Source organism: Macrobrachium nipponense, chromosome 27 (assembly GCF_015104395.2).
Source record: "Macrobrachium nipponense isolate FS-2020 chromosome 27, ASM1510439v2, whole genome shotgun sequence".
Taxonomy (NCBI): domain Eukaryota; kingdom Metazoa; phylum Arthropoda; class Malacostraca; order Decapoda; family Palaemonidae; genus Macrobrachium; species Macrobrachium nipponense.
In genome coordinates, this window is record NC_087216.1 from 14,208,662 (window position 1) to 14,220,789 (window position 12,128).

Genomic DNA, 12,128 nt, shown 5'->3' on the forward strand with positions numbered 1-12,128 from the left:
CCGCTGGGGGCGCTGTGGCTAAGGTCCGCTGTTGCCTGTACATCTCGGCAATTTCACCTTTCGTCTTTTAGGTGGATCAGGATCGTTGGGCGCCATGTAGCTCACCCTTTCGATCCGACTCGGAATGGTGGTACTGTGTGTTGGTTCTCTAATGATAAATGTGTTCAGCTTTTGTTTATACTGGTAGTACTCAAAAGATGACTCGGGTTGTGTTACTGGTACTTCGTGTTGACACGTGTGAGGGTTAAAAATATAACCCCGTCCAACTCTCTCTCTCTCTCTCTCTCTCTCTCTCTCTCTCTCTCTCTCTCTCTCTCTCTCTCTCTCTCTCATTTAACGTGTGTGAATGTGGTGTACGCGTCAATGCGTTTGTCTGAAATTTTACTTATACATATTCAAAAGAACTTCAAAGAAAAAGGCGTGCAAGTAAACTGACAGAGTTGAGCAAAAAGTGTATACTTGCATAAAAGGTCCATAACTATCCCTATTATCTTAGTTTTTCTTTCTCCCCTTCTCACTCAGTATCGTTCGGGATTCGTTCCTCGGCACCTTACACCTGCCCAGATTAATCTAAAGTTATCTTATGAATGTCAGGTGACTGATTAAACGGGAAGTCTTTCTTTGCTATTATCATCATATTTTTCTTGTTCATGTTTTTCTCTTTCGTTTTCGCTCTTCTTTCTTACCATCTTACCTGCTCCACCGAGGGCGGTTTGTGGGACCAGCAAATTCGTTTGACATTTTCGTACATCAGCAGAGACTTTCGATGAATCATATTATCTACTCCACATGATCAAATCTTCACCATCACAACGCTACGAAAAATAGGAAGGATTTTAGGTTTTGTCTCGAAAGTCTTGCTATTTTCAGTCGTTCTGATATCCATTAAGAGCTTGCAGAATCTATAGACTACAATTCTGAAGGTTCTAAAACCAACATTCAACGCCTCGGTAGCGTGATCGGTATGGTCTTGGCCTGCCACCTCGGTGGCCGCAAGTTCGATTCTCGGACATTCCATTGAGGGGTTAGAGACGTGTAATTCTGGTGATAGAAGTTCACTCTCGACGTGTTTCGGAAGTCACGTAAAGCCGTTGGTCCCGTTGCTGAATAACCATCGGTTCCGTGCAACGTAAAAACCATACAATCAATAAAACAAACATTCGATGTGCATCTTGGCTCATATATAACTTGCAACCATCTTGAGTTAGTTTGTGTTGAATCCATTTCTTGGATGTATTATGAACAGAAAATAATTTAGATGAGTCATAAAGTATATTTTAGACATCTTCTAGCCTTGATAGACAGTAAAACTCAAGCAATTCAGGGGTAACCCTATCTTGGTGTTGCAACGCCCTTCAAGAGTCTTACTTCAATTTTGGGTATATTTTACAGCTTCCTCAATCGTATCCTAGGCAGATTGGGATAAATAGAGTTGCAATAGTCAATTTTATTATTGGCACAATTGATGGCAAGTTTCTCAACAAAGCGCCCATCAAGATATTTTTAAGCAAATGCAGTATTTCTATAATGATGTCTGCTAACCCTTACAGCAATATTGATTTGAATACTGAGATACAAGTGTGTGTCACCAGGGCTTCTTAAGTTATTAGTTTTGTCCGCCAACATAAATTCAGTTGTTTTTTTTTTATTTAGTTATAGTTACTTAAATGCCATCATTATTTGGGTTAAATTTTGTATCCTCGATGTCTTTTATTGAGAAATAAAATTTGGTGATATCCTTCAGTAGCATCAATAGTGAGTGCATTTGACAGTCCTGTCGTAAATGTGCGAAATAGGATTGAACCCAACCTTCTTCCTTGGGGTAACATTTTTTTTTTAATGTTTCGTAAGATGAAAATAATTTTGTAATAAACACGTACTTTCTGTCATGCAGTCTTCCAATGGATCGTAAGTTATTCTGAGGTACTTCATTCACACGTGTATCAAAAGCTGCACTAAGATCGAATAAGAGCCGAGTACCCATAGATATATTTATGCCGTTGCCACATTTCCCCCTTATCCATTATTTCAGTAGATCAAAACGAGGAGCAAGCACGCTGCAGTTTCTGTAGAACAATTGTCTATAAGGTGACCTACTATCCGGTAAAACATCTACTATTTGCAGGTGAAATATTAATTTTAGAGAATCACATATTCTTGCACATTCTGGACATGAATGATAGATTCGAAATAGGTTTGTATAAACTTCAGTTTTGGTAATCGAGAGTACCTGCCAAAACTGCGAAAGATACAGATGGCTTATTTAATCAAGTAATCGTCGTCAGCTGGTAGGTGAATTATTGCTTACGAATCTTGCAAATGCAGTATTGAATAAATTATTTATCAGAGAGGCTCTTTTTTGGTGGGGATGATCCTTGGCCTTGGTAAGTAAATTAGTTATATTTTTTAATAATTTAAATCTTATTACTTAGTACTCTGACTTGAAATTAATTTAGTGGAAAAATATGGAGATACCCATTTTTGGGTTCAAGGATAGCATATAAAATATTTGAATTTTTGTGTATATAGTCTAGGATTTACTTTTAAATTTAATGTCCCCATGTATGTGAATTATTTTCTAGATTAACATTACTGAATTGCAAGTAGTAGTCTGAGAATTATAAAAGAACTTTAATACTATTGCATAATTTTTCATGACTAGATCGAAATACAGTAGACAGGAATGTATTACGCAGCCATCTGAAAAATGCATGGAAACAGTGCAGAGCAAAATGGGGTAAAGACGAAAGGGAACGAATATAAAAGAAAAACGTTGTCTCTTACAGGTTTGCAATGACAGGTTTCTTTTTTCACTCGAGGCTAGCCAAGGACCTATGTGAAACGGATCTCTTGCAAAGGGCCAATGCAAATATGACTGAGTCTCAGTTCTTCAGGTAATGACTACAAGCAGTAGCTGTATGTACTTAGGAATGTAACTGCGAGTCTTGCTTACATATTCTAAAATCGAAGATTTTGATGATTTTTGAAGATTTTTCAAGAAATCGAAATTCAAAAAGTAAAGCGCAAGAACACCGAAGACCATATTTTGTGGGCGTGATAAGTAAGAGGGAACTCATTACTTTGTGACAATAAGTCAACGCATTAAAAAACCAAACAAATAAGTATATGTTTTTGCAGGGATTATGGAAATAGACACGTAAAACACTCAAGAAATGACCATTGAGGACTGAGGAGAAGAAGAAGAAGAAGCTACTGCGGTCACTGCTCCGGAGCAAAACATTGAAAGCCAAACGAAACGTCAAATCTCCTGTCACAGTTACCTACCTATAACCTAAACACACAAATTGTTGATGTTTGGTACTTTAGGACCGAGACCACCCTTTTCCTCCTTAAATAATTTACCCCCCGGGCCGAAAATGGCAGATCAAAACAAAGGTAAGCAATTTAGCATAGCTATGGTACTAGCTAGCTTTGTTCTGCCTAACCTAGCAAAGGCTAAACTGTCGGCAGCCTTTTGATAAAGTAGTCTAGATAAAAGTTAGACGATAATACCTATACCATAGTTATGACTGTCCTAAGTTAGTATTTATATTCTGCATCTTTCCCTTAGGGTAGAAGGCTAAGCTGGCTACCTAGGCTATGTAGAGTAGGGAGACAGCAGGTAGCCCTACTAGGGAAATAGGTTACCTAGTACCTACTACCTAGGTAGTTAGTAGGCCTATACTAAAAGTTATTCTGCATCAAACAAGACGCTCTAGGAAACGTTAGGTTAAGGGTGATTTGTTTAAGGGACATAGCCTAGGTAGTACCTACATACCTAGGTAGCACTTGCAGAGGAGGGAGATTGGTAGAAATGTATGATTTCACTTCCTATTTCTGATATTCAGTATTAGCTAGAGTTGGGTGTTCAAGGTGGCAAAGCCCCCACTCCCCTCGGACAGGTCCAGGCATGGCGCCTAAATTCAGGTTAGGAAGGTAAAGTCTGATTAAGTCAGGACACGACATTCTAGGAAGAGTTCATTTGTTCCGATACGTAATACAAACCCTCGGTCCTTTAACAATAGGAAGGTAACTAGCGGCAGCTGGACGTCCGTAAGCTTCGAACAAGGGGAGAACGGTTGAGTTAACTGCTTGTCCGATCGCGCGGCGCCCGCGCTGCCACCCGAGAGGTGAAGAATCACTTTTGCTTTCGGCCGCGGGTGTGAAGGACGTGTTTCGTCATCGCTCTCTGCCCGCTTCATCGTCGTATGCTTTGTTTATATTGTGTTTTCTACTAATGGTTTGGTTTGACTTGAAAATGAAACTGTAAGTACACTGTTTTTCATTTTCATTACTTAATTATGAATCAACATGGAGCTCTCGACGTAGAGACGGCGATTTCCGCTCTTTTCATGAATTGAACCCTTGAATTATGTCTCGGTGCTGAGGGCGGGCGCACTCGCGCCGAGTCATGTATTTTGGGCGAAAGTGTGTAATTGAAAGATGTAAGTACTCTTTTTCATTATATTTTTGGCCCTGTGCGTTCGTTGCCGAGAGCTTGATTGCGCTCGGCAAGAGCCTCTTATTTTGTATGAATAGAATGCAATGAAAGTGGATTCGCAATGCAGTTTTCTTTTCATTTTCATTATTAATTGCATCAAATTTAATTTTGGATCAATTTCCGCTCTTACCCGGGAATTAATCCTTACGATTTTATTGCTGTGAAGTGAAAATAGCAAGTGCAGTATTGTTCATTTTCATATATATATATAGCATCATATTATTATGGATCAAGTTTCCGCTCTTACCGGGAATTGATTTTTCCCTCTTTAAGTTCTATGAAGTGAATCGCAAGTGTGCAGTATTCTGTTTCATTTTTCATATTACTTTTCACTGCTGTGCGGGGGTGGGTAGGGGAAGCGAAGGTCTGCCAGGAAGTCGTCGGAAAGCTCTCCCGCGACTCCCTTGGTATCCGATTCTTCGTCTTCTTTCCTGCCCCCCTGCTCAGCTTCCTCGTATTTTTGTTTTTGTGTTCTTCCTTCCGTCGGGTAGGGTGCATGTCTCCCCCCCGTGCGTGAGGGAACCCCTCTTACTAATCTGTCTGTGCTACCGCAGGTGCTACAGCCGTGGGAGACGGACCTTGGACATGGTATGGACCACTGCGGCTGCAGGGCGTGCCTAGCATCCACGATCTGCTGCAGAGTCTAGCGAGGTCTGGGGCGGTGACCTTGGGTGGTCTCCACTACAAACCTTCACGGCCGCTTATGCTGCTTCCCCCCGCTGGTCTACACTCCCCATGCTGTGTCGGTGACGCCGTCTGCCGCTTCTAGGGCCGGTCGCCGCCACGTACCGAGGAGGGGTATGCCGCCGCCGCCTGTGTTTTTCTTCGTGTTGCTGCCGCCCCAGACTTTCGCTGTTTCCAGCAGCTCGCCCCTGGACCGGCCGCCAGTACCACGCTGGCTGCCGATGATTTACGAGGCGATGGCTGGGCCTGCCGTACCTGTCGCTGATGTGGTTCCCGCTACTGCTTGGCTGTCCCTTCGTGTTTACCGCTGCCGCTGTTCCTGCCGCTCCTGAGCTGGTTGCTGTTCCTGTCGCTCCTGGTTCCTGCGCCTGTCCATTGCTGGTCCTGCCCATGGTGTGTCTTCCCCAGTCCCAGGTCCTTCTGACAGGTTGCAGTCGGGCCGTGTTGCTTCGGCAATAGGCCCGACTCCGGCCTGGATGGAGGACCTGACGACTGTCCTGCGTGAGCTGACGAAGAAGAGGGAGGTGTCATCTTCGTCTTCGTCTGTTGCTGCCTCTTCCCCTTCGACTTCTAAGGCCATAAGCCGAAGAAGAAGGAAGGCTGCCTCCCCCCCCACCCCCCTAAGAAGTCTCCTTCGGGAACTTCTAAGGGCCCGTCCCCACCCCGGTGGGACGGGGGGTCCTTCTGCTGGTCCTCCTGCTCCTTCGGGAGCGGGGCCACCCGTCTCCCCTTCCGTAAGGAAGAGATAGACGGGGACCAGAGGAGTATCGGTTAGCTCTGGTACTTCCTCGCCTGGTGCTAGCGGCGATGCCGCTACGCCAGGTTCCGGCTCGGTCTCGTAGTTTCGCGGGGAGATCCCGAGTGTACGCTCTCCCTCGGGAGACCGTGCAGCCAAAGTTTCGGCGCCAGAGTTGCGCTCGGCGCCAAGACCACGGCACGGAGCAGAAGGCTGGCGAGAACCGCTCAGGTGACTCTCGCCAGGCCAGCGGCCGCTCTCGCAGCGACCAGCTGGTAACCGGGTTTTGTTATTCCCCCTAAGAAGACTCCTTCGGGAACTTCGAAGGGCTCGTCACATTCCGGTGTGACGGGGGGTTCTTCTGCTGGTCCTCCTGTTTCCTTCGGAACGGGGCCCGTCTCCCCTTCTGAGAAGAAGAAGAAGACGGGGACCAAGGGTTGTGCTGGCTACCGCTGGTACACCCTCGCCTGGTCTTGGCAGCTTCTTGCTGCTAAGCCAGGTACCGGCTCGGTTTCTCGTCCGCGAGAAGTTCCAGGGTGTACGATCTCCTTCGGGTGTGACCGTGCAGCCAAAGTTAAGACGCCTGAGTCGCTCAGCGTCATGACCGAGGCACGGAGCAGAAGACTGTCGAGAGCCGCTCAGGTGACTCTCGCCAGGCCAGCGGCCGCTCTCGCAGCGACCAGCCGGTACCTCGGGTGGACGTGACGGTCTCTGACCGGCCACGGGTTGAGGCTGGGAAGAGGTCCCCCAGGTCCCCTCGTCTGACGGTACCAGCCTCGGCTGGTACCAGCGGTTTGACTGCCGCGAGGACGCTCACCGGTCTCACGGCGAAAGCGAGCTCTGCAGGTCACCTGACCGCCGCTCCCACAGGGACCGGGGCGGATACGTGTGACCAGCAGCAGCTCGTCTGACGCACGGGACCGGGGTCGACGTGCTCAGTTGAGCCGCTCGCCACAGGTGAGCGGCACGGCCAGGCCTGCAGATCGATCGCACCGCGGGTTGGTGATCGGCTGCAGCCCCCCACGTACGCTGGTCCTGCCAGCGAGCGGGGGGGAGCGTCAGTCTGTCTCTCCACTACCTTCAACTTCCTCGGGCTACACCGGGAAGAGCGAGGTAGCTAGGAGTGATCGTGAGAGGTCGCCGCTCACGATCCCGTCACGACGCCGCACGTGCCACGTATGGTCTTAGGACCAACCAGGAACGTACGCGCAAGTGATTGGACGGCGACCGTCAGGGGGAGAGTAGTAGCGTCAGTTTCTGTCTCTCCGATACCTTCAACTTCCTTGGCATACGCCAGGAAGAAGCGAGGTATCATTAGGAGTGATCGTGAGAGATGCGCCGCTCACGATCCGTCACGACGCCCGCACGTGCCAGGTTGGTCTTAGGACCAACCAGGACGTACGCGCAAGTGATTGGAGGCAAACGTCAGGGATCTGTTGCTGGTCCTTCTTCTGAAGGAGGAGGGTCCTGGGAGCTGCTCTTGTTGGAGGGACTGGACGGTCCTACTCCTCAGACGCTGTAACTTCCGAGATTCAGAGTAACTTTACCCAGGTTATTGCACTGATTCGTCAGCACACGACCGGGGGGAAGGATCGCCGCTCCCACCAGCAGAGCCCATGTCTCTGCTCGAGTCGTTTTGGGGCCCGAGAGGGAACCCAAAACCGACGGTGGGTTATGCCGCGATCGGAGCTTGCCTATTCTGTCTTGAACCAGAGTCTCTCGTCTCCGGACAAGAAGGCTCTCTCATTTTCTGGCCGGTCGATCAAGCTACTTCCACCTCCTCTACGGCGACAGCGGCGTTTCTACGTGTCTTCGGACACCGTATTTAATACTCCTTCGGTCCTCCTGAGAGGTTTCGACCTCGACTAGGACTGGAATTGAGTCGGAGCCGGTATCGGCTCTCTCCTGTCAGGTGTCGATCAGCCCCACCCAGACGACGTTCACAGTGGCGGCACGACCCTTACCTACAGTGAGAGTTCGTAACCCTCCTCGGGGAAAACGTTTTTTCTCCTGACAGATACGTTTTTTCCCATTTCCCCGACTCTGAGAGGCCATCGCCGCAAGGCGATGGCTGCTCCTACTCTTCTCCAACTGCTAGTTCCACTGGGAATGGCGAGCGAGTATCCAATTCCTCCCCCATTCCCCTCTCTCCTTACGGCTACGAGGGAAAGGGGAAGGATCCTACAGAGATTCTCTGTAGGATCCCACGTTGGGGACTGCGCTACCATGGGGGGACCTTCGGGTCCTACCTGACGTAAGCCCCGGTCGTTGAGGAGGGATCCTGCCCCATTCTCGATTTCTACGGGAATCGAGAGGACCACAGCCGATTATTCGTTTTGACGAATTCGGTGGGGGTTTCGCAGACTGCTTAGAATTCTACGGAATTTCTAGCGCATTCAGAGTGTTAGAGTTTCTTACGATCTCCAAACACTTAGGCGAGACCACGGTCCAAAGTGAGCGAGACGAGAATCCCCGATATGTTACACGATAATCGGGGAACCTCGCCTATGCTCGAATTCCTGGAATTTCTAGCATTAGGAAGAAGACTGCTGCTGAAAAGAGACTATCTCAGTAGGCGACCAACCTGGAATAGAGAAGAACGGACGGGAATATCCAGTTTGGCTGAACTATCGTCTTAGTATTCTGTTCACCATTGAAGCTTTCCTTCGAGGAAGACTTCTCCTTCACTCTCTTAATAGAGAACGAAGGTGGTCGATCTCCAATCCTTATTTTGTTTTCTTGAAGGAAAGAATTTAGGATGGAGATCGTTGTTCCAGAATCCTACAAATATACTAACGTATATTAACCTCGCGACATGATTCTGCTAAGCAGTTGAATGGTCCGAGGGGTTAGGGCGCATATCCTGGTTATTCTACGGATTGCGACTTAGACGAAAAGTATTCTAATTGAACTGCAACCCGGGTTGCCTGCAACCTCCCAGAGTTTCCAGTTTCAATTTTATATACTTATGGTGTTGTCACAACAACACCATTTAAGCTTTTATATTTACCGAAATTCGTTTCGCTTAAATATAATTGCTCGAATTCATATCTTTTTATGCTCGGCGGTTCTAGCCGAAGCGCATTCTTCGTGGAAAGATTACTTGGCAAACTCAGGATGACGAGTCAGCGACAGCTACTGCGTATTGGAATTGCCGAGGGCATTTCAGTATCAGCTGCCTGCTTTGAGATTAAGACGGTTGTTTATGTCTTTCTCACCTGCTTTGATTGAATAACAACCGTATCTCTGCCCAACAATCACGGACTTAAGTCTCTGATTAACGGGGATTCTCGCATACATGAATGACCATCTACTGCTGAGAAACGCTAGTATTCATCGTCTTCGGTATTGCGAGAATTTAAACAGAGATATCTATTCGACTCTCATCTTTCTGTTACCGCACGGTAACAGAATCTGTAAATAGTCTCTTGCTGCATCGTTATCCCGATAATGCGAATGATTTTTGCGGAATCTGAGTTTGTCCTCAAATATCTTGTATTCGGAGGTGTACAATTGTTCATTGTTCACCCCGGATTAGCAGATGTATTGAAAGACATCGCCTACTCCCACACCTGCCAGCTCTACTTCCAAACGTTCAGCCCATGAGAAGCAGTTCTTCAAGCGGCTCTCCCCTGTGTTTCATTACTGAAGACGCCCCGCTTTCATTGCATAACGACAGCAATGAAATGTAGGTTAGCGTTTTCAGTCATTTGTAAGCACAGGTTTAGAATCTTGAGATTCCTTCTCTCGATTCAGCTGGAAGACGTAGGTTGCATTCATTGCCTACCTTCGTCTTCAACGTCACATAGTGTTGTTTCTCCTTAAGCTGAGATTCAACGTCTATGAGATTTTCTTGCCATCAGGGACCTCGGTCTTTTGAAGGCAATTGACTTTCGCCTTTTGAGCTTATGCATTAAGAGAATCATCGCCGCGCCGTCCGGCATCGGTGACTAACAAATATTTTATTTGTTTGGTCTCTCAGCATAACTCTTTAAAGGGCGAAGGTCACGTGACTTACCCGGATGCTTGGACAAACTGCCTCTACTGATTCCGAACCAGTCAGTCGGCAGCTGTCAGAGCGCCCGAGTCAGTTACGAACTATGCTATGGACTTAGTTCGGTTGTTCCAGAGCAATCATTACTTTTCTGTCTTAATAGCCTTGTCAGTATGAGTACTGTACATAACCAAAGTCGAGAAGAGGGATAGGTCATACGACTATTCCCTTCTTTTCGTCTTAGGTAACTGCTGACTTCTCTTGAGAAGTCAAGCACAAAGGGATGGGGATTTGTGACGCTCGATTCGTACCGATCTTCGTAGCGAAGACTCAGACCCACCCTTCGGTAACTGACGATTGGTTCGAGTCCTTCACAATACCCTCCCTAATGGACGTCACCGCCTCCGATACGAAGGCTATGCTGCTTTGTCCTGTGAAGGTGCGACGGAGCTGTCTGAAGAAACTCGACACCCAGGATGAGTGTGGACGCCTCTTCATCATTCTCTCGCGTTCCGCAAGAACTTCTCCGTGGCGCAGGTTAATGAAGGCAGGCGCCTGGTCCAACCGACCGCATGCACCTCCTTCTACCTTCAGGATATTGCCCACAGTTCCTTGGATCTTTTTCCTTGGGAACCGTGGTGGTTGCTCAACACGTTGTGTAGTTAACCCAGACCCTCGCAGGCTGAAACAGCATCGAGTCCTGGTGTGACAGTAAGAATGGATGAGGTGAATGAGAGTGTGACTGGCTCCTCTTCCCATCTTTTTCTTCCCTCTACCTTTGGGTAGAGGGACACGGTCGTCACCCTGCTGGGTAAGGACGAGATGCAGGTGAGCTACTCAATAGAGCACCATCCTATCCCTTCAGTAGGGATAGGAGTAAATATCCACCACTTCCTCCAACAAGGGGAGGAAGTGGATGCCAAATTGAGACAACCATCATTTTATGATTGTCTCTTGCAAACAGGAACAAGTTCTTGCTTGCTGGTACGAAGAGATACGCTTGCCTCTCTCTTAGTACTTGGCCCAGAGGTCTGACCATTGATCCTGCGGTGCACACCCCGATCAATCGGACAGAGGTTTGGATCCCTCCCTTGCTCTTACGACCAGGGAGGCACTCCAGGGTTGGACGAACACCAGTCTGTTCACCAAAAAGACTCAGATTCCTCCCACCAGAAGTGAGTCTTCCTATTGTTAAAGGACCGAGGGTTTGTATTGCGTATCGGAACAAATGACAATTTGTCGAAAATTGCATTTTTCCTAACTATACAAACCTGAGGTCCTTTACATATAGTCCCACCTCATGCCACCCCTCACTCTGCAACTTTTTGCATGGGCCTAAAGCAAAAAGTGATTCTTCACCTCTCGGGCAGCGCGGCGCGCGCACGACTCGGACAAGCAGTTAACTACCGTTTCTCCCCTTGTTCGAAGCTTACGACCGTCCCAGCTGCCGCTAGTTACCTTCCTATTGTTAAAGGACCTCAGGTTTGTATAGTTAGGAAAAATGCAATTTTCGACAAATTGTCATTTTGGCATGTTTTCATGGTTGGATTTCTCACACCTTCGCTTGTCTCCCTACTCTGTACTATCTGTTCCTGGTCTGAACAGAAATTTAGTCGTGCAGATCTGTTTCAGACTTTCAGTGGTACTTTGTGGTCCAGGGGGATCATAGCCCTTCCTCCAGCTAGGTTAAAACATGACATTCTAGTAGAGGTTAGGTCTGGCCTGCCCTTCTTCCTACGCTGCATCTGCTCCGTATCTATCCTAACTCCCAAGGATAGGTTGACAATTTAGGATCCATAGCCTAGCCTAACTCGAGGACAACATACAATAGGGAGCGCAAATACGCAAACTTGGCCAAGCCTTTATTCTTATTTTTTGTTAGGCATTGTTAACCATAGATGCAGGAAATTCCATTGTTGTGTTGGTAAAGCCACTATCGCTTTTTAGTTTCCCCTAGGCTATATTGAACTATCACAGGAGACCCCAGTTGGAACAAGAGTTTTGGGTAGGGAACCAAAAATTAGTGCAAAAAATCAGGCAGAAACGTAGGAAATGCAGATATTTCAGCCTAATCAGTCGAGGAAATTTGTACTTCGTGTATCAAAAGGAACAATCTGCTAAAAAGTTTATAAGTACTATACAGTTACAGAGATGTATGTGGACCAGCAAGAGTGTCTGAAAACTCTGTAAGTAGTATTAAGATAGAGCAATTA

General features: G+C 47.2%; 1 protein-coding gene across 1 annotated transcript in view; it reads left to right on the forward strand.

The window, feature by feature from the left end:
- The first annotated feature begins 2,780 nt into the window (after positions 1 to 2,780).
- Positions 2,781 to 12,128, forward strand: part of LOC135200846 (mediator of RNA polymerase II transcription subunit 6-like) — a 64,388-nt gene continuing 55,040 nt past the window's right edge. Inside the window, exons 1-2 of the mRNA XM_064229544.1 lie at positions 2,781 to 2,894; positions 3,139 to 3,396. Coding sequence (XP_064085614.1) covers positions 3,312 to 3,396 — 85 coding nt within the window. The 5' untranslated portion in view covers positions 2,781 to 2,894; positions 3,139 to 3,311. The remainder of the gene's footprint in view (positions 2,895 to 3,138; positions 3,397 to 12,128) is intronic.